General features: G+C 46.5%; 1 protein-coding gene across 1 annotated transcript; it reads left to right on the top strand.

Annotated features, from left to right (window-relative positions):
- The first annotated feature begins 2,015 nt into the window (after nucleotides 1-2,015).
- Nucleotides 2,016-3,158, top strand: LOC149829921 (uncharacterized). The gene is made up of 2 exons (XM_090015339.1): nucleotides 2,016-2,422; nucleotides 3,140-3,158. Exons 1-2 carry the CDS (start codon nucleotides 2,016-2,018, stop codon nucleotides 3,156-3,158), a joined length of 426 nt encoding a protein of 141 aa, XP_089871465.1.
- Nucleotides 3,159-23,156: the final 19,998 nt, after the last annotated feature.

Raw genomic sequence — 23,156 nt, 5'->3', positions numbered from 1 at the left:
CCTGGCTGCGTGTCGCCCGCAGGTGGTTTTCTCGTTCTGTAGCATCCTCGGTTACCACATTAGAAATTGAATAACAGACGTCGGGTGCATGACTCACAGAACTCGAGGGTTTTCCTTCGCGTACCCGAAGGAGGTAAAAAGATGAACATAAGGACTAACCAAACAGACTGACTTACTGTAGTTGTTACTCTAGAGCAGTATACACTTTTGTTCAGTTGCTACCCTCGGTTGGTTGGTTCCTACTCTGTTACTTTAGCTGCTACTTTGTGTTGTTCAGTTTCTGCTTTGTTACTTTAGTGACTGCACTGTTACTTACTTGTAGTTTTACAGTCTTGTGGCACGTGCACCTACCTGACACGCACTTGTACTTTTATTCCAAATGTTTCTAACTGTTCCATCATGCTAGTTATAGTCTGGTACTTAGCACACTTGTAGCTTGTTGCTTACCTTATGTTTTTCCAAAAAAAATGATAATGTATGGATGGTTTGTCTCACCAACTCGCAAGAGTACTAACCCCGTTTTGTGGGGATACAGGTGACGAGTAGACGCAGCGCGATGCGACGGCGCACAGCAGGAGCCTTGAGACCCACACTTTGCAGCAGATTCTGGCTTCTTCTGGTTTTGGGGTTTGAGGGGTTGTACCTCTCCTTTTTGGGAGACTGTTCCTTTTCGTACCCAGTCTCGTTTTTGTATCATTATAACTATTGTGGAAATGAAGAATACTTTACTTGTCTACTGTAGTTTGGTTTTCTCACTGTGGCTCGCTCAGACTTGCGACCTTTGCTTTACCCCTGTTTCCCTCCTTTACTTCCGCTGGTTGTTTTTCACTCTGTATATCCTTCAAAAAAATTTTTTTTTTTTGCTCAAAAACTCAAGGTTTTTATAAGGTCGGGGTTTGGGGCGTCACAGAGATTGGTATCAGAGCTGCAGTTTATAAGTGTGGTCCAAGACTTCTGCGTACATCGTCCATCGTCCATCGCACTGTAAGTATGTTCTGAATTATTGCTTTCATTTGTTTCTTAATGATTTCTGCGATATTTAGTTTTGCATGCTTGATTAGTTACATAACTTGTTAGATGCCTGCTGATTCGAGGAATGAGCGAATGCTCAGAGCTCTTATCGACTTGATTCGAGGCACAGAGGCCCTCGATCAAGCGGTTCAGCAGATTGTGCGGAGTGCGCGGATACTTGCATATCCGGCACCTCCTTGTGGGAGATGTGATCAGTATCACGCAACACAGATTTGTCCTCGTGCTATGAGCATATGCCCCTACTGTGGTTTTAGGGGGCATATTGAGATCGAGTGCCAGCGTAAGTTGGGCGACAAACTCATAATGGGTAACGCTGAGACCGAAGAGAATGGGGCTTCAGAGGGCGGTCAGGCACAATCAGTAGTTGACCCAGTGGGAGATGCACGGGTTGCACCAGGTTCTCCCGAATACACGCCAGCTTCCTACTCACGCTCTGTTTCTCCCGAGTTCATGCCAGCTTCACCTCCACGGTCTCAGGCAGTGAGTCCTTCTGAGTACACACCTGTTTCTCCTCCTCGTCCGATGCAGAGACGATACGGGAATCGAAACACCTACCGCAACTACTACACTCGTAGGCAGCGGCGATTGTGTTTGTTCATATGCGATTGTGTTTGTTCATCGTCAGTGTTCATTTTGTAGCCTTGTTTTGTTTTGGTTTTTGTTGCGGAGGTTTATGTATGGTAACCCTGTTATAGAGGGTAATTTTGGCTTGTACTGAATATGTATGCATCTGCTTTTTAAGTAATGAAGTTATGCTTTGACTTGTCTCATCGCTTACACGTATCTTCTTTTTGCACAAGATGGCTTGGCGTGAGCATTGCGATCGTATCATGGACACCGTGAGCAACCTGGCCGAGGTTGTGGGCAGGCAGGCTGAGGCCATGCGTGCTATGGGAGAGAACATGCGGACCTCTCAGGAGCGAGAGACCCCGGTTCCTACTCCCTCTCCAGTTCCAGCGACAGTCGTGCCCTATAAGCAGTTCATGGCTATGAACCCTCCGTCATTTGATGGGAAGTCTACACCCGAGGCAACCGAGGACTGGATACGGGAGATCGAGCGGATCTTTCGTGTGTTGCAGGTCAGTGATGACAGGAAGGTGGATTTCGGCACCTATCGGCTCCGGAAGGATGCCGAGAGGTGGTGGGCGACCACCTTGGATATCAAGTTCGCAGGCGGTGCAGTCACATGGGAGCAGTTCGTAGAAGTCTTCTACGCGGCTTATTTTCCAACGCACGAGCACAGCCGAAAGATGCAGGAGTTCCTCGATCTTCAGCAGGGGAACTGTACCTTGGCAGACTACATTACAAAGTTCAGGAGCCTGGAGCGCTTCTGCCCTCATGTCTATGTGACCGAGAAAGAACGAGCGATGATGTTTGCTCGTGGACTGAAGTTAGCCTTGCGCCTGAGAGTGTTCACGCGTGCTCCCTCGACTCTAGAGGAAGCCTTGGAGACGGCTACACTTCTGGAGCAGGAGTGGACAGAATCCCAGAGGACTCCACAGTCCAAGGGTAACCAGCAACAGCAAGGCCAAAAGAGTTGGCCTAAGAAACGTTCATTTCAACAGAATTCGGGTGGAAAGAAGTCTGCCCCGCCAGCAAAGAAGAATCGCAACAACAACTGGCAGCGACAGAATCGCCAGCCTCAGCAGCAGAGACAGGTGGTGGCAGCATCGGGTTGCCCAAAATGTCGGATGGATCATCCTGGCCGACCGTGTCCACGGGACCTCGGAGGATGCATTTATTGTGGCAAGATGGGCCACTACATCAAGGATTGTCGGAAGAAGCAGTCCGATGATCTAAGGAGGAACACGCCAGGAACATCACAGCCAGCCTCAGCGACTTCCTCAGCAACCGCAGCAGCAGCAGACGTACCCGCCGCAGCAATCTTCCCAGCAGAAGACGGGTAACCAGAGGACGGTGGCAGGGCGTGCCTACGCAGCCACTATCGAGCAGGTGACCAAGGGAGAGTTGGTCCAAGGTACTATTCCAGTCGCTGGTCATGCAACTTTTACCTTGTTTGACTGTGGTGCTTCGCATTCTTTCATAGCTTCGAGATTTGCTAGTTCTTTGCCTATATCTGCTGTATTATTGAATTATCCTTTGGAAGTTCGTACGCCGACTGGTGATCAGTCTTTATGTACTTTGTACATTCCGAGTGTAGATGTGTCAGTGGCAAGTCAGGACTTGTCAGCTGACTTGATCCTGCTAGATATGACGGAGTTTGATGTCATTCTTGGCATGGATTGGTTATTTGAGTATCATGCTCAAGTTCTATGCAGAGAAGGCAAGGTGGCGTTGTACCCTCCTGATCGTCCTGTTTTGGAGATCAGCCTTGCTCGACCTATTCGAGGCAGTCGTATGATTTCGTCATTTAAGGTCCAGAAATATCTGCGGAATAAAGGTACTGCTTTCTTGGTCAGTATCGCCCCAGTTGAATCGGTGTTAACCCCTATTGAGGATCTTGAAGTAGTTCGGGAGTTCCCCGATGTGTTTCTTGAGGAACTGCCTGGATTACCTCCGAAGCATGAGATCGAGTTTTGTATTGAGTTGTTGCCTGGAACGACTCCGATCTCAAAGGCACAGTATCGTATGGCTCCGGCAGAACTCGAGGAACTGAAGCGTCAGTTAGAAGAGTTAATGGAGCAAGGGTTTATCAGAAACAGTGCATCGCCATGGGGTGCACCTGTTTTGTTCGTGAAGAAGAAAGACGGATCCCTGAGGTTGTGCATTGACTATAGAATGCTTAACCAAGCGACGATTAAGAACAAGCATCTGTTGTCGAGAATAGAAGATCTCTTTGATCAGTTGCAGAGAGCGAGGATATTCTCGAAGATCGATCTCAGATCGGGTTATCATCAACTCCGGATCAGAGAAGAAGATGTCTCGAAGACGGCTTTTTGAACTAGGTACGGGTTGTACGAGTTCGTTATGATGCCTTTTGGGCTCACAAATGCACCAGCAGCATTCATGGATTTGATGAATCGTATTTTCCGTCCGTTCGTGGATACATTTGTGATCGTATTTATTGACGATATCTTGATCTACTCAGAGACCCCTGAGCAGCACCGAGAGCATCTGCATATTGTGTTGGGAGTACTTCGGGAGCACAGATTGTTCGCCAAGTTCTCCAAGTGCGAGTTTTGGCTCCGGCGAGTCATGTTTTTGGGTCATGTGATATCCAGTGATGGGGTGTCAGTTGATCCAGCGAAGGTCGAAGCAGTGTTGGACTGGAAGCAGCCTCAGTCTGTTACAGATATCCGCAGTTTTCTAGGGATAGCTGGTTACTACCAACGTTTTATACAAGACTTCTCTAGGATTGCACTTCCTTTGACGAAGCTTCTGCGTAAGGGAGTCAAGTTCGAATGGACTGACTCTTGCGAAGAGAGTTTCCAGATCCTGAAGACGAAGCTGACTACCTCTCCGGTGTTAGCTTTACCTTCTGGCAGAGGCGGTTTTGTGGTGTACACAAACGTCTCGGGTACAGGATTGGGATGCGTGCTCATGCAGCACAGTCGTGTTATTGCATATGCTTCGCGGCAGCTGAAGATTCACGAGAGAAATTACCCGACTCATGACTTGGAGTTAGCAGCTGTGGTGTTCGCCTTGAAGTCCTGGCGACACTATCTGTACGAAGATACATTCGAGGTCTTTTCTGACCACAAGAGTCTCAAGTATTTGTTTTCCCAGAAGGAATTGAATATGAGACAGCGTCGTTGGCTCGAGTTTATCAAGGACTATGAGTTTACATTGTCTTACCACCCTGGTAAGGCGAACATCGTTGCAGATGCGCTTAGTCGCAAATCGAGCAGTGTTCTGGCCAGTCTTGTGTGGAGCCAAAAATTGATCGAAGATTTCGTGGCTTTGAAGCCCTTCGCGATCGGAGGCGGAACGATCAGATTGTCTGAGTTGGCCATTCGATCAGAATTCTTGCCTAAGGTTATCGAGGCACAGAAGCGAAACGCTCAATATCAGAAGTTTGTCGACCGAGCTCGTGAAGAGGGCTCAGTCTTTCGTGTTGATGACGGCGGTTGTATCCGCATGAAGGATCGACTTTGGGTATCGAGTGACCCTGAGTTGAGGAAGGAGATTCTCGATGAGGCACATCTGTCGAAGTACACCGTCCATCCTGGTGGTACTAAGATGTTTAAGGACCTTCAGCGAAGGTATTGGTGGAACGGGATGAAGCGTGAAGTTGCAGCGTATGTTTCGAGGTGTTTGACTTGTCATCAAATCAAGATCGAGCACCAACGTCCCGGTGGCACCATGCAGAGGATTGAGATTCCTCAGTGGAAATGGGAGGATATCACGATGGATTTCATGGTAGGGTTACCACGACCCAGGCAAAAGCACGATGCGATATGGGTGATTGTGGACAGACTCACCAAGTCTGCTCACTTCTTACCTATCCGGATCAGTCAGCCGCTTGAGAGCTTAGCAGACTTGTATATCTGAGAGATTGTACGGCTACATGGTGTACCTACGTCTATCATTTCGGATCGTGATCCTAGATTCACGTCGCGATTGTGGGGACAATTGCAGTCTGCCTTGGGAACGAAGTTGAAGTTCAGTACCACCTTTCACCCTCAGACTGATGGCCAGTCAGAGAGAACGATTCAAACGTTAGAAGATATGTTGCGGGCTTGTATGCCCGACTGGAAAGGTGATTGGGATTCACACTTATGTTTGGTCGAGTTTGCCTACAACAATAGTTATCACGCTAGTATGGGTATGGCTCCGTACGAGGCTTTGTATGGGAGACCTTGCCGATCACCGTCATATTGGGACGATATCAGCGATCGATCCAGTGAGTCACCGATTGTTCTTCAGCACTACACTCAGCAAGTGCAGAAGATTCGAGAGCGTCTGAAGGCAGCTCATGACAGACAAAAGAGTTACGCCGATAAGAGGCGGCGAGAGCTTCAATTTGATGTTGACGACATAGTTTTCGTGAAAGTATCACCGACGAAGAGCGTCTTTCATTTCGGAAAGAAAGGAAAGTTGAGTCCTAGATACGTTGGGCCGTTCAGGATCCTTGAGAGGATCGGTGGAGCAGCCTATCGGATTGAGCTACCGCAGCAGTATGCTCAAATTCATAATGTTTTTCACGTGTCGATGCTGAGGAAGTATATTCCAGACCCATCGCACATCATCCGGTACGAAGATGTCGAAGTTCAATAGGACTTGACTGTGGCCGAGAGACCTGTTGAGATCGTTGATCGTCGCGATCAAGTTCTGCGTACCAAGACCATTCCGTTGGTTAAGGTACAATGGCAACTGTGACGCCCCAAAACCCCGGCCTTGTAAAAACCTTTGGTTTTTTAGCAAAATTTTTTTTTTTGAAAGGATTTAAAACGAATAGCGGAAGTACAAAGGGGTAAGCAAAGGCCGCAAGTCTGAGCGGGCCATAGTAAAAGATACAAACCACATATCCATTCCCATTACATATAATATCAGAGTTTTACAAAATGAGACTGAAAACATCCATACAACAAGTCTCTCCCAAAATGAGGGGAAAACTCCCCTCAAACCCCAAAACAAGACACGGACCAAGATCTGCAGCTAAGTGTGGGTCTCAAGTCTCCAACCGTACACCGTCGCATCGCCACTGCGCCTACTCATCACCTGTATCCCCATAAAACGGGGTCAGAACTCTTGCGAGTTGGTGAAGAACAACAACATTGTATATCCATTTTATCAAGAAAAGGCACATATCATGCAACAGGTAAAATGACAGATATATGTGCAAGTGTCAGGTAAGTGCTCGTGCTAGAAGATTGTAAAACTACAAGTAAGTAGCAGTGCAACAACTGAAACAGAGTAGCAACTAACCAATAAGGTACAACAGTCTAATAGAAGTGCAAGCAGTGCTAAAGTAAGCAAGTAACCAACTACTATACGTCAGTCTGTTTGGTTAGTCTTTATGTTCTTCTTTTTAACCTCCTTCGGGTACGCGAAGGAAAAACCCTCGAGTTCTGTGAGACATGCACCCGGCGTCTATTATTAAATTTCTAGTGTGGTAACCGGGGATGCTACAGAACGAGAAAAACCACCTGCGGGCGACACGCAGCCAGGAGAAACCTTTCGCAGGGGCAAAGGATTGCAATCCGTACTACTGCAGTAGCAAAGGTCCCTGTGGAGGGCAACCTTGACCTCCCTAACTCCGAGTGACTGGAGGTCAGAGGGCACATCGGCTCCTCAAAAGAACAGGTCGTAGTAACGACACGTCACTCAGGGCTGTACCATTCACCCTCTCCCTGGGTGACCAAATTTGTGAATGGGGCGTGGCAAGATTATCTTATTTAGGCTTATTCTTCAAGTCGTACCTCGCTTCGAGGTAGTTGTGCCTCGTGGTCCCCGCGGGGTACGCAAACGAGGACTTGGCCTGCCCATCCACGTGCCCAACCTCTCACGGCCACCACGAGCACATCGCCTGTGAAGACGATATTATAACATTTTCATTTTTATGCCTAGGGTGACACAAGGTGTGAGTACACTCTCACAAACCCGGGCCACTGCCCGAAGACTCCAACCGAGTCCCAAACCTCAACAGGTCAAAAGTGTCATACCCTACACTGCTTTCAGTTCTTTCCAGGAGTATGTCACATCGAGTACAAAACACACCTCTGGTGCGTCGTATATCCATTGATATACGAATGTGAGCCAAAACAAGAAGTACTCGACGGACCTGAACGGGTGATATACGTGTCATGATGTGCCACGTGCATAAACCACACATTATCACGATTTGGAACACATATTCATAGAGGCACAAATCTGAGCGATAACAGGCTCAAAATATATATATATATATCAACACGTTCGTACGACAACCATTGTCCAAAGCTTTAAGCACGGGTCTCCCAAATACACATATTTCCGCCGCCCTACGTCGGCTACAACACTTAGCGAAACCATTCGCTTAGGGAAGACCGTAGTGTAGACACTAATGAGTGTCGAGAAAGGTTCTTAAAGTAACCCCATGTGTACGGGGATTACGTCAATACATCCGTGATGTGCCACCGCACTAGCAAAACTCAAAAAAAAGTCAAAACGACGGTTTTCTGCTGAAAACGTCGAAAGACCCAATACTTGGGAAACGTAATAAGGTACATGGGCAGCGTACCGCTCGCCACACTATACCCCTTTCCAAACTCACCACGATGTGGCAGCGAAGGCTAAGGTGGTCATTCTGGACCACTGACGTGACGGCAAGGGTATGTTGGCACAATGTGTGCCGAAATGCCAAAAGGCTAACCGTAGCCCACCAGGCCCTATAGGCAGTTCCGAACCATGCACCGTTGGTGCCAAGTGTACAAAACGGCTGTTTGGACATCATACACGTGCTACAAGGAGTCTATTAGTGATTCTCTATCGGTTTTGCCTTCATGCGTGCATTTTCGTGCTTTTTGAATTGGCGGTGAGGTGAAAATCCCATAAGTAGGTGGTCTAGGCATGTCGTACCAGACTCATAGGGCTGTGACAGCCACCAACACGAGCTTCACTAAGCTCTACACGAGGCTACTGGGTGGGTGCAGCAGGTCACGCAACCACCTAGTGGTTGGCTAAGCCATGCGGGCGCACTTAGCAGCCGCCGCCACCATAAGGCTCCCACCGGGGTCATTTGGGCAGCCTGGTCTGCTGGACAAGACCTAACCCCACCTTGGTCTGACCTATGTGTCAGACCCCAGGCTGCTAAGGCAGCAGCCCGCAATGGGTCGCGAGCAGCCTGCACCATGGGGTGTAGCTAAGGTGCCTTTGGGAGGCAATCTGGCCAACGACCAGCTGGTCTGGTCCACGTGGGGCCAGACCCTGCCCTGTCTAGGAGGAACCCTCCTTGGCCACGGGACAGCCAGCAGCAAGGATGCAGCCTGCTAGCTGCGGGGGCGTGTCCCAGCAAGAGGGTGCTCCGGGTGTAAAGCACACCCGGTTACCCGAAACCGTGGACGTCCCGTGTGGCGCCCCTTCCCCACGTGATTGGGGAAAGACCCAATGGGTGGGTCAGACCACCCTGCCTTACCCAACGCTGCAGAGGTTGCAGCGGGACACGGCGAGTCCCAAACATCTTCTCTCTTTTTTTTTTATACATATATATATAGTTATATAGTTATTTACATGGCCCAAAAATATCCTGAAAGATGACCCAATTTGGGGTCCGTCCGCACCAAAATAGCAAAAACTTCAAACACGGAACTCGTAGATCCGCGTCTCAGCTTCGCACAGACACCAAGATCACTCTGATCCGACCATTGTTCTGGAAAAGGGCACTGTGTTACCAGACAGTGTCTGGAACTTTCTGGACCACTGTCAAAACCCTGTCAGTCTGCTAAAACCTGACTTTTTGAAGGGTTTACAAAACGAATCAGGGAAAATTTCCAACATCGAAGTCGTAGATAATCATTTTACCTTTCCGAAAGTTATAACATGAAAAATTTGAACAAACGGTTTGAGAAATACCACCGGATTACCTGACGATGTTCAGGACTTCCTGTACACTGACAGAAGTTCTGAACGTCTGCTAAAAAAGAGGCTTTTTAGTGATGGTTGCAGACCAAACCAGTGAAAACTGAAAACACGAAGGTTGGAGAACGTCGTCTCCCCTTTCCGAAAAGTCCAAGAACACTCAATTCAGACCAGTATCGAGTGAGATACGGTCTTTTGAGCAGAGGAGACTCCGGAGCTCCAGAACTCCGAAATCGCCTAAGGACAGTCCCATTGCGTGGAACGTCCGGTGTGTGCGTGTTTACCACAACGATGTGTCGATCCCTCTAAAACACACCCACACTCATACAAGTTTCATGGTATAAAAAAAAAAGAAAAACCCAAACCAACCATAACAATTTTTACATGCATTTTTCAAAAGAAGTGGAATGCAAAGTGGAAGCTCTTCACCTTCGGGGTTTTCCGGCGTAGGGACGGAGATGGTTCCGGCGTGGTGGTGCTGGTGCCCTCACTTGCACTCTCTCAGCCACACTTACCTCACTCTCTACACTCTCTTCACTCTCACACTTGAGAGAGGAGGGGAAAATGGAAGGATGGAGGGAAAGGGTTGAGGAGGAGGAAGAGAGAAAATGAATTTCTCTCTCCTCCCTTCCTTAAATAGCCACTCCAAGAGATGGAGGGCTGGGATGAGAGGGAAGGAGATGGAGGGCTCTCCTCCCACATGCCCCCCCTTCCTTTAGGTGCTACAAGGCTAGCCCAAGGGGATTTGACCCCCTTCATGATGGGCCTAGCTCAAGGGTGTACAACCCTTGAGCCTGGCCCACAACTACTCTCCCTAAATTAGGGAGAGTAGGTCTCCTCATAGACCACCTTTTGACCCTAAGGTCAAACCCTTTTTGAAATTCAATTTTTTTTTATATATTTTATTTTTTTTTTAGTTGATGGGCTGGAGCTACCCCCTAAGGGGCGTCCAGCCTATGGGGCTAAGCCTCCCACTTTCCTAAATTCCAAAAACCAACCCCTTTTTGAAAATTTTCCTCCTTTTCAAAAATGCCTATTAAATACCAATTTTTTTTGTATTATATTTTTATTTTTTTGAAAAGTAGCAAAGGCTGAGCTCATGCTCACGTGGGCCCCATGCTAACTACCTTTCCTAAATGTCCAAAACCAACCTCTTTTCAAAACTTTTCGAAAAACCTCTTTTAGGTTTTATGAAATTTACAATTTACTTTATGTAAAAACCCTAATTACTTATTATTTAAATGGATACATTTAAATTAATTCCAAAGTTTTATTTCTAATTTATTTTTCATGTATGAAGGCCAATATAATAATAATATATATTTAAATTTCCAATTTTGATAATTTTGGGCCTCGATCCGACCCATATTTACCAATATACCCTTTTTGTGTCAATTCTATGAAATAACGAGATATATTTCTCGTTTAGATCCCAAATTTGGGGTGAAACTAATTTAGTATAATATAAATATACTCTAGGAATATCAAGGCTAGATTCATCTTGGTTAGCCCTGAATCGCCTCGTAAAGCGAATTTACGCGATTCAGAACCTCCGAAAACAAAATACATCAAATATTATGAGCGATTCTCGCCTTGAACACGAAATTTTCAACACTAAAGCATACTTCATATTAAGTTTCCTTAGAAATGCAATGGATCTTACATCCTTCATTCCTAAAAAGGGATTTCGTTCGCGAAATCACGAACGCTAGGCCACAAAAAGATTAGGGTATTTCTCCCTCATGCTGACCTCCGGCTCCCATGTGCATTCTTCAATGCCATGGTGTTTCCACCGTACCTTAACCAACGGAATGGTCTTGGTACGCAGAACCTGATCACGACGATCGATGATCTCAACAGGCCTCTCGGCCACAGTTAAGTCCTCTTATACCTCGACATCTTCGTATCGGATGACGTGCGATGGGTCCGGAATGTACTTCCTCAACATCGACACGTGAAAAACATTATGAATTTGAGCATACCGCTGCGGTAGCTCAATACGATAGGCTGCTCCACCGATCCTCTCGAGGATCCTGAACGGCCCAACATATCTAGGACTCAACTTTCCCTTCTTTCCGAAACGAAAGACGCTCTTCGTCGGTGATACTTTCACGAAAACCATGTCGTCCACATCAAACTGAAGCTCTCGCCGCCTCTTATCGGCATAACTCTTCTGTCTGTCCTGAGCTGCCTTCAGACGTTCTCGGATCTTCTGCACTTGCTGAGTGTAGTGCTGAAGAACAATCGGCGATTCACTGGATCGATCGCTGATATCGTCCCAATATGATGGTGATCGGCAAGGTCTCCCATACAAAGCCTCGTACGGAGCCATACCGATACTAGCATGATAACTATTGTTGTAGGCAAACTCGACCAAACACAAGTGTGAATCCCATTCACCCTTCCAGTGGAGCATACACGCCCGCAACATATCTTCTAGTGTCTGAATCGTCCTCTCTGACTGGCCATCAGTCTGAGGGTGAAAGGCTGTACTGAACTTTAACTTCGTTCCCAAAGCTGACTGCAACTGTCCCCACAGTCGCGACGTGAATCTGGGATCACGATCTGAAATGATAGATGTAGGTACTCCATGTAACCGTATAATCTCTCGGATATACAAGTCTGCTAAGCTCTCAAGCGGCTGACTAATCCGGATAGGTAAGAAGTGAGCAGACTTGGTGAGTCTGTCCACAATCACCCATATCGCATCGTGCTTTCCCCTGGTTCGCGGTAAACCTACCACGAAATCCATCGTGATATCCTCCCATTTCCACTGAGGAATCTCAATCCTCTGCATGGAACCACCGGGACGTTGGTGCTCGATCTTGATTTGCTGACAAGTCAAACACCTCGAAACATACGCTGCGACTTCACGCTTCATCCCGTTCCACCAATACCGTCGTTGAAGATCCTTAAACATCTTAGTACCACCAAGATGGATGGTGTACTTCGACAGATGTGCCTCATCAAGAATCTCCTTCCTCAACTCAGGGGCATTTGGCACCCAAAGTCGATCCTTCATGCGGATACAACCGCTGTCATCAATACGAAAGACTGAGCCGTCTTCACGAGCTCGGTCAACAAACTTCTGATACTGAGCGTTCTGCTTCTGTGCCTCGATAACTTTAGGCAAGAACTCTGACCGAATGGCCAACCCCGACAATCTAATCGTTCCGCTTTCGACTGCAAATGGCTTCCAAGCCACAAAATCTTCGATCAACTTCTGGCTCCACACAAGACTAGCTAGAACACTGCTCGATTTGCGGCTAAGCGCATCTGCCACGACGTTCGCCTTACCAGGGTGGTAAGACAATGTAAACTCATAATCCTTGATAAACTCGAGCCAACGACGTTGTCTCATATTTAGCTCCTTCTGGGAAAATAAATACTTGAGACTCTTATGGACAGAAAAGACCTCAAACGTATCTCCGTACAGATAATGTCGCCATGACTTCAAGGCGAACACCACTGCTGCTAACTCCAAGTCATGAGTCGGATAGTTCCTTTCGTGAATCTTCAGCTGTCGCGAAGCATATGCAATAACACGACCATGCTGCATGAGCACGCATCCCAGGCCTGTACCTGAAGCGTCTGTGTACACCACAAAACCGCCTCTACCAGAAGGTAAAGCTAACACCGGAGAGGTAGTCAGCTTCGTCTTCAGGATCTGGAAACTCTCTTCACAAGAGTCGGTCCACTCGAACTTGATTCCTTTACGCAAAAGCTTCGTCAAAGGAAGCGCGATCCTGGAGAAGTCCTGAATGAAACGTCGGTAGTAACCAGCTAACCCGAGAAAACTACGGATATCAGTAACAGACTGCGGCTGCTTCCAGTCCAACACCGCTTCAACCTTTGCTGGATCAACTGACACACCATCACTGGATATCACATGACCCAAAAACATAACTCGTCGAAGCCAAAACTCGCACTTGGAGAACTTGGCAAACAATTTGTGCTCCCGAAGTACTCCCAACACGATACGCAGATGCTCTCGGTGCTGCTCAGGGGTCTCTAAGTAGATCAAGATGTCATCGATGAATACGATCACGAACGTGTCCACGAATGGATGGAAAATACGATTCATCAGATCCATGAATGCTGCTGGTGCATTCGTGAGCCCAAAAGGCATCACAACGAACTTGTACAACCCGTACCTAGTTCGAAAAGCTGTCTTTGAGACATCTTCTTTTCTGATCCGGAGTTGATGATAACCCGATCTGAGGTCGATCTTCGAGAATATCTTTGCCCTCTGCAACTGGTCAAAGAGATCTTCTATTCTCGGCAACGGATACTTATTCTTAATCGTTGCTTGGTTGAGCATTCTGTAATCAATGCACAACCTCAGGGATCCGTCTTTCTTCTTCACGAACAACACAGGTGCACCCCACGGCGATGCACTGTTTCTGATAAATCCTTGCTCCATCAACTCTCCCAACTGACGCTTCAGTTCTTTGAGTTCTGTTGGAGCCATACGATACGGTGCCTTTGAGATCGGAGTTGTTCCAGGCAACAACTCAATACAAAATTCGATCTCACGCTTCGGAGGTAATCCAGGCAGTTCCTCAGGAAACACATCAGGGAACTCCCGAACTATGTCAAGATCCTCAATAGGGGTTAACACCGAGTCAACTGGGGCGATACTGACCAAGAAAGCAGTACCCCCATTTCGCAAATACTTCTGAACTTTAAATGACGAAATCATACGACTGTCTCGAATAGGTCGAGCAAGGCTGATCTCCAAAACTGGACGATCAGGAGGGTACAGAACCACCTTGCTCTCTCTGCACAAAACTTGAGCATGATACTCAAATAACCAATCCATGCCTAGAATGACATCAAACTTCGTCATGTCTAGCAGGATTAAGTCAGCTGGCAAGCTCTGACTTGCCACTGACACCTCTATGCTCGGAATGTACAAAGTACACAAGGACTGATTACCAGTCGGTTTTCGCACTTCCAATGGGCAATTCAGCAACACAGCAGTCATAGGCAAGGAACTAGCAAATCTAGAAGCTATAAACGAATGCGAAGCACCACAGTCGAACAGAGTAAAAGCTGCATGACCAGCGACTGGAATAGTACCTTGGACCAACTCTCCTTTGGTCACTTGCTCGATAGTGACTGCGTAGGCACGCCCTGCCACTGTCTTATGGTTACCCGTCTTCTGCTGAAAAGATTGCTGCGGCGGGTACGATTGCTGCAGCTGCTGAGGAGGTCGCTGAGGTGCTGGCTGCGACGTTCCTGGTGTATTCCTCCTTAGATCATCGGACTGCTTCTTCCGACAATCCCTGATGTAGTGGCCCATCTTGCCACAATAGATACATCCTCCAACGTCACGAGGACAAGGTCGGCCTGGGTGATCCATACGACACTTCGGGCATCCCGATGTTGCCACTACCTGATTCTACTGCTGCTGTTGAGGCTGACGATTCTGTTGCTGACGGTTGTTGCGGTTCTAATGGTTCCTCTTTGCTGGCGGGGCAGACTTCTTTCCACCCGAGTTCTGCTGATAGGATCTCTTCTTAGGCCAACTCTTTTGGCCTATGTGTTGCGGTTTCCCTCTGGACTGTGGAGTCTTCTGGGATTCTATCCATTCCTGCTCCAGGAGTGTAGCCGTCTCCAGGGCTTCCTCAAGAGTCGAGGGCGCGCGCGTGATCACTCTCAGGCGCAGTGCTAACTTCAAACCGCGAGTGAACTTCATCGCTCGTTCCTTCTCAGTCACGTATACATGCGGACAGAAGCGCTCTAGGCTTCTGAACTTCATGATGCAGTCCGCCAAAGTAGAGTTCCCCTGCTGAAGGTCGAGGAACTCTTGCATCTTCCGACTGCGCTCGTGGGTCGGGAAGTAGGCCGCGTAGAAAACCTCCACGAACTGCTCCCACGAAACGGCTCCGCCCGCAAACCTGACATCCCAGGTGGTCGCCCACCACCTTTCGGCATCCTTCTAGAGCCGATACGTGCCAAAATCCACCTTTCGGTCATCACTGACCTGCAGCACACAAAAGATTCTCTCGATCTCTCGTATCCAGTCCTCGGCTGCCTCAGGAGAAGACTTCCCATCGAATGACGGAGGGTTCATAGCCATGAACTGCTTATAGGGTACGGCTGTCGCTACTAACACCGGGGAAGGAGTAGGAACAGGAGTCTCTCATCCCTGAGAGGCTTGCATGTTCTCCCCCATGGCACGCATGGCCTCGGCCTGCCTGCCTACAACCTCAGCCAGGTTGTTCAAGGTGTCCATGATGTTGTTGCAACGTTCACGCCAAGCCATCTTGACAACAAGGAGACTCGTATAAGCAAGGAGTAGATACCAAAACATGATTTCATTATACGATCAAAGATGCATACATATATTTAGTACAAGCCAAAATTACCCTCTATAACAGGGTTACAGGATATACTCCTTTGTAACAACCGCAGACACTGACTCAATGTCCTAACAAAACATTTATATCCGTGCGACCGCTCTCACTTCCTACTAGTGTAGAGGTCGCGGTAGTTGTTCCGGTTTCCGCACCGTCTTCGCTTCGGACAAGGAGTTGAAGAAGGTGTGCACTTGGGTAAACCTGATGGAGTATGCACCCCTTCCACTGGGTCAGCTGCCAGGTCTTCCAATTTACGCTGGCACTCAGCCTCGATATGCCCTTTAAGGCCACAACAAAAGCAGTGACACCATTCCCGTGGGCAAATCTGCCCCTCATGGCAGACTTTACATCTCTCACACGGAGGTGCCGGAGGTGCCATCATCTGAACACCTCGTGCCAAATGCTTCACAGCATGATCTAGGGATCTTACGCCCTGACCTAGGTCACGTACTGCTTCTAGGATCATTTCGTACCTTGGGTCTGACGACATCTATCAAACCACATTCGAAGCATGCATATGTATAAACTAAGTAGCACAAGAAACAACGATAATCAACATAATTAACTGAGGCAAACATACTTACAGTGCGATGAACGATGCACACAGAAGTCTTGGACCACACTTAAAGCTGCTCTGATACCAATCTCTGTGACGCCCCAAACCCCGACCTTGTAAAAACCTTTGATTTTTGAGAAATTTTTTTTTTTGTAAGAATTTAAAATAAATGGCGGAAGTGCAAAGGGGTAAGCAAAGGCCGCAAGTCTGAGCGGGCCACAATAAAAGATACAAACCACATATCCATTCCCATTACATATAATATCAGAGTTTTACAAAATGAGACTGAAAACATCCATACAACAAGTCTCTCCCAAAATGAGGGGAAAACTCCCCTCAAACCCCAAAACAAGACACGGACCAAGATCTGCAGCTAAGTGTGGGTCTCAAGTCTCCAACCGTACACCGTTGCATCGCCACTGCGCCTACTCATCACCTGTATCCCCATAAAACGGGGTCAGAACTCTTGCGAGTTGGTGAAGAACAACAACATTGTATATCCATTTTATCAAGAAAAGGCACATATCATGCAACAGGTAAAATGACAGATATATGTGCAAGTGTCAGGTAAGTGCTCATGCTAGAAGACTGTAAAACTACAAGTAAGTAGCAGTACAACAACTGAAACAGAGCAGCAACTAACCAATAAGGTACAACAGTCTAATAGAAGTGCAAGCAGTGCTAAAGTAAGCAAGTAACCAACTACTATACGTCAGTCTGTTTGGTTAGTCTTTATGTTCTTCTTTTTAACCTCCTTCGGGTACGCGAAGGAAAAACCCTCGAGTTCTGTGAGACATGCACCCGGCGTCTGTTATCAAATTTCTAGTGTGGTAACCAGGGATGCTACAGAACGAGAAAAACCACCTACGGGCGACACGCAGCCAGGAGAAACCTTTCGCAGGGGCAAAGGATTGCAATCCGTACTACTGCAGTAGCAAAGGTCCCTGTGGAGGGCAACCTTGACCTCCCTAACTCCGAGTGACTGGAGGTCAGAGGGCACATCGGCTCCTCAAAAGAACAGGTCGTAGTAACGACACGTCACTCGGGGTTGTACCATTCACCCTCTCCCTGGGTGACCAAATTTGTGAATGGGGCGCGGCAGGATTATCTTATTTAGGCTTATTCTTCAAGTCGTACCTCCCTTTGAGGTAGTTGTGCCTCGTGGTCCCCGCGGGGTACGCAAACGAGGACTTGGCCTGCCCATCCACGTGCTCAGCCTCTCACGGCCACCACGAGCACATCGCCTGTGAAGACGATATTATAACATTTTCATTTTTATGCCTAGGGTGACACAAGGTGTGAGTACACTCTCACAAACCCGGGCCACTGCCCGAAGACTCCAACCGAGTCCCAAACCTCAACAGGTCAAAAGTGTCATACCCTACAGTGCTTTCAGTTCTTTCCAGGAGTATGTCACATCGAGTACAAAACACACCTCTGGTGCGTCGTATATCCATTGATACACGAATGTGAGCCAAAACAAGAAGTACTCGACGGACCTGAACGGGTGACATACGTGTCATGATGTGCCACGTGCATAAACCACACATTATCACGATTTGGAACACATATTCATAGAGGCACAAATCTGAGCGATAACAGGCTCAAAATATATATATATATCAACACGTTCGTACGACAACCATTGTCCAAAGCTTTAAGCACGGGTCTCCCAAATACATATATTTCCGCCGCCCTACGTCGGCTACAACACTTAGCGAAACCATTCGCTTAGGGAAGACCGTAGTGTAGACACTGATGAGTGTCGAGAAAGGTTCTTAAAGTAACCCCATGTGTACGGGGATTACGTCAATACATCCGTGATGTGCCACCGCACTAGCAAAACTCAAAAAAAAGTCAAAACGACGGTTTTCTGCTTAAAACGTCGAAAGACCCAATACTTGGGAAACATAATAAGGTACATGGGCAGCGTACCGCTCGCCACACTATACCCCTTTCCAAACTCACCACGATATGGCAGCGAAGGCTAAGGTGGTCATTCTGGACCACTGACGTGACGGCAAGGGTATGTTGGCACAATGTGTGCCGAAATGCCAAAAGGCTAACCGTAGCCCACCAGGCCATATAGGTAGTTCCGAACCATGCACCGTTGGTGCCAAGTGTACAAAACGACTGTTTGGACATCATACACGTGCTACAAGGAGTCTATTAGTGACTCTCTATCGGTTTTGCCTTGATGCGTGCATTTTCGTGCTTTTTGAATTGGCGGCGAGGTGAAAATCCCATAAGTAGGTGGTCTAGGCATGTCGTACCAGACTCATAGGGCTGTGACAGCCACCAGCACGAGCTTCACTAAGCTCTACACGAGGCTACTGGGTGGGTGCAGCAGGTCACGCAACCACCTAGTGGTTGGCTAAGCCTTGCGGGCGCACTTAGCACCCGCCGCCACCATAAGGCTCCCACCGGGGTCATTTGGGCAGCCTGGTCTGCTGGACCAGACCTAACCCACCTTGGTCTGACCTATGTGTCAGACCCCAGGCTGCTAAGGCAGCAGCCCGCAATGGGTCGCGAGCAGCCTGCACCATGGGGTGTAGCTAAGGTGCCTTTGGGAGGCAATCTGGCCAACGACCAGCTGGTCTGGTCCACGTGGGGCCAGACCCTGCCGGGTCTAGGAGGAACCCTCCTTGGCCACGGGACAGCCAGCAGCAAGGATGCAGCCTGCTAGCTGCGGGGGCGTGTCCCAGCAAGAGGGTGCTCCGGGTGTAAAGCACACCCGGTTACCCGAAACCGTGGGCGTCCCGTGTGGCGCCCCTTCCCCACGTGATTGGGGAAAGACCCAATGGGTGGGTCCAAATCCCGAGGTGGGTCAGACCACCCTGCCTTACCCAACGCTGCAGAGGTTGCAGCGGGACACGACGAGTCCCAAACATCTTCTCTCTCTTTTTTTTTTATACATATATATATAGTTATATAGTTATTTACATGGCCCAAAAATAGCCTGAAAGATGACCCGATTTGGGGTCCGTCCGCACCAAAATAGCAAAAACTTCAAACACGCAACTCGTAGATCCGCGTCTCAGCTTCGCACAGACACCAAGATTACTCTGATCCGACCATCGTTCTGGAAAAGAGCGCTGTGTTACCAGACAGTGTCTGGAACTTTCTGGACCACTGTCAAAACCCTGTCAGTCTGCTAAAACCTGACTTTTTGAAGGGCTTACAAAACGAATCGGGGAAAATTTCCAACATCGAAGTCGTAGATAATCATTTTACCTTTCCGAAAAGTTATAACATGAAAAATTTCGACAAACGGTTTGTGAAATACCATCGGATTACCGGACGATGTTCAGGACTTCCTGTACACTGACAGAAGTTCTGAACGTCTTCTAAAAACGAGGCTTTTTAGGGATGGTTGCAGACCGAACCAGTGAAAACTGCAAACACGAAGGTTGGAGAACGTCGTCTCCCCTTTCTGAAAAGTCCAATAACGCTCCATTCAGACCAGTATCGAGTGAGATACGGTCTTTTGAGCAGAGGAGACTCCGGAGCTCCAGAACTCCGAAATCGCCTAAGGACAGTCCCATTGCGTGGAACGTCCGGTGTGTGCGTGTTTACCACAACGATGTGTCGATCCCTCTAAAACACACCCACACTCATACAAGTTTCATGGTATAGAAAAAAAAGAAAAACCCAAACCAACCATAACAATTTTTACATGCATTTTTCAAAAGAAGTGGAATGCAAAGTGGAAGCTCTTCACCTTCGGGGTTTTCCGGCGTAGGGATGGAGATGGTTCCGGCGTGGTGGTGCTGGTGCCCTCACTTGCACTCTCTCAGCCACACTCACCTCACTCTCTACACTCTCTTCACTCTCACACTTGAGAGAGGAGGGGAAAATGGAAGGATGGAGGGAGAGGGTTGAGGAGGAGGAAGAGAGAAAATGAATTTCTCTCTCCTCCCTCCCTTAAATAGCCACTCCAAGAGATGGAGGGCTGGGATGAGAGGGGAGGAGATGGAGGGCTCTCCTCCCACACGCCCCCCCCTTCCTTTAGGTGCTATAAGGCTAGCCCAAGGGGATTTGACCCCCTTCATGATGGGCCTAGCTCAAGGGTGTACAACCCTTGAGCCTAGCCCACAACTACTCTCCCTAAATTAGGGAGAGTAGGTCTCCCCATAGACCACCTTTTGACCCTAAGGTCAAACCCTTTTTGAAATTCAATTTTTTTTTTATATATTTTATTTTTTTTTGAGTTGATGGGCTGGAGCTACCCCCTAAGGGGCGTCCAGCCTATGGGGGCTAAGCCTCCCACTTTCCTAAATTCCAAAAACCAACCCCTTTTTGAAAATTTTCCTCCTTTTCAAAAATGCCTATTAAATACCATTTTTTTTTTGTATTATATTTTTATTTTTTTGAAAAGTAGCAAAGGCTGAGCTCATGCTCACGTGGGCCCCATGCTAACTACCTTTCCTAAATGTCCAAAACCAACCTCTTTTCAAAACTTTTCAAAAAAACTCTTTTAGGTTTTATGAAATTTACAATTTACTTTATGTAAAAACCTTAATTACTTATTATTTAAATGGATACATTTAAATTAATTCAAAGTTTTATTTCTAATTTATTTTTCATGTATGAAGGCCAATATAATAATAATATATATTTAAATTTCCAATTTTGATAATTTTGGGCCTCGATCCGACCCATATTTACCAATATACCCTTTTTGTGTCAATTCTATGAAATAACGAGATATATTTCTCGTTTAGATCCCAAATTTGGGGTGAAACTAATTTAGTATAATATAAATATACTCTAGGAATATCAAGGCTAGATTCATCTTGGTTAGCCCTGAATCGCCTCGTAAAGCGAATTTACGCGATTCAGAACCTCCAAAAACAAAATACACCAAATATTATGAGCGATTCTCGCCTTGAACACGAAATTTTCAACACTAAAGCATACTTCATATTAAGTTTCCTTAGAAATGCAATGGATCTTACAGCAACACCATGGCATTGAAGAATGCACATGGGAGCCAGAGGCCAGTATGAAGGAGAAATACCCTGATCTTTTTGTAGCTTAGCGTTCGTGATTTCGCGGACGAAATCCCTTTTTAGGAGGGAAGGATGTAAGCCCCACTGTTTTTCTGAGGAATTTTAAATGAGATATACTTCATTATTGGAAAAATTCCTTGTTCCAGCATGAGCAATACTCGTAAATTTAGCAATTTTCGCTTTCTGAGGTTCTGACTCGCATAGATTTGCTCTATGAGGCGATTCGGGGCAAACCGCGAGGAATCGAACCTCGATATTTGTAGAGTATATGTATATTGTGTTCACATGAGTTCGCTCCGGATTTGGAGTTTAAACGAGAGCAATATCTCGTTATTTCATGGATTTTGGCGAGATAGGGGTATATCGGTAATTACGAGTTATACCGAGGCCCAATTTCACCGTAATTAAGAAATTAAATATACTTTATGAAAGTTTAAATATTAATTCACAAAATATAATTTAAAATTCTGAATTTTAAATTAGTTTAGATGAGTCCATTTAAATACTCATTATATTGAGTTTAAAAAAAAAAAAAAAGTAAATCGCAATTAGTAAAAACCTAGAAGAGGGTTTTTGAAAACATTTTTACAAGAGGGTTGGTTTTGGCATTTATAAAACCTTGGCATGGGCTCCACCACAGCCCATGTCATCTTGAGGCTTTATAAAAATTTTACTTTTACAAAAAAACTCTTTTCAAAAGAGGATTTTGAAAAGGTAGCAAAACTCAAGTTTTGGGGCCTTAAAACGGCAATTTGAAAAGTAAGTGGGCATAGGCCCACGATTTTTTTTGAATGGGGATGGGGGTAGCCCCTAGCCCCATTTAATGCTCTTTCAAAAAAAAAAAAGTTAAAAAAAAAAAAATTGGAGAAAACGTATGGCTTGGCCTTGAGAGGGTTGGCTTTGAAAAGTCAAAGCCAACCACTCCCCTTGAATCAAGGGGAGTGGTTGGGGGTGGTTGGGGGCCAGCCCTTGACCCCCTTTGACCCCTTTTTTTTTTTGCTGGGATTAGGGAGGGGATTGAGGAGGACTGTTATCATCGCAAAAATTTTCAACTTTTGCAAATCAAACTGACCTTTGAAAAGTTTTTGAAAATAACTCGCCTCCATTTTAAAATGCGGGAAAATTCCGTAGAATGGGACTCGCCTGTCGGTACGAGGTTCAATCGTTCCTGCCACCTTTAACAGGGGTAATGGAACCAAGGATCAATCTTATGCTCTACTCTATTCAACTTGTCTAAATCATATTCTAATTTCTAAATGCACATAGAATCAGGCATGTGCTATGAATTTTCAGAAAAATACACATTTGAAAACATGATGTTTGCTTTGAATGATTGAAATATAAAATGTAAATCTTGGAAAATCGTGAATTGGGATTTCAAATATACTTCTGAAAGAAATAAAAATCGATTTTGAGGAATCCTTGACATTTGGTGAAAATCGATTCTGAGAGACTTGGTTTCTCTGAATTTAAACTTTGAAATTGAAATTCTAACTTAGAAAATTTGAATTTGGAACTTGGGAAATACTTGAAATATCATTGGCAAATCCATATTCTTTTGAATAAGACTTAGAAAAATTCTAACTTCAAACTTTAAAATTGACTGCATAACTGTGGAAAATTGAGTTTTTGAACTTGAGAAACACTTGAAATATTCTTTGAAATTCAATGCTTTTGGGAAAATCGATTTTGCTATAAGACTTAGGAGATTTTGAGAAAATGAACTTCTTT

This window comes from Nuphar pumila, chromosome 8, assembly GCF_984573655.1.
Source record: "Nuphar pumila chromosome 8, dmNupPumi1.hap1.1, whole genome shotgun sequence".
Taxonomy (NCBI): domain Eukaryota; kingdom Viridiplantae; phylum Streptophyta; class Magnoliopsida; order Nymphaeales; family Nymphaeaceae; genus Nuphar; species Nuphar pumila.
This window is presented reverse-complemented; position numbering and strand designations above follow the sequence as displayed.

What these genes read in the sequence shown, in the direction of transcription:
- LOC149829921 (XM_090015339.1), top strand. Translation starts at nt 2,016, where the DNA reads ATGGCTATGAACCCTCCGTCATTTGATGGGAAGTCTACACCCGAGGCA.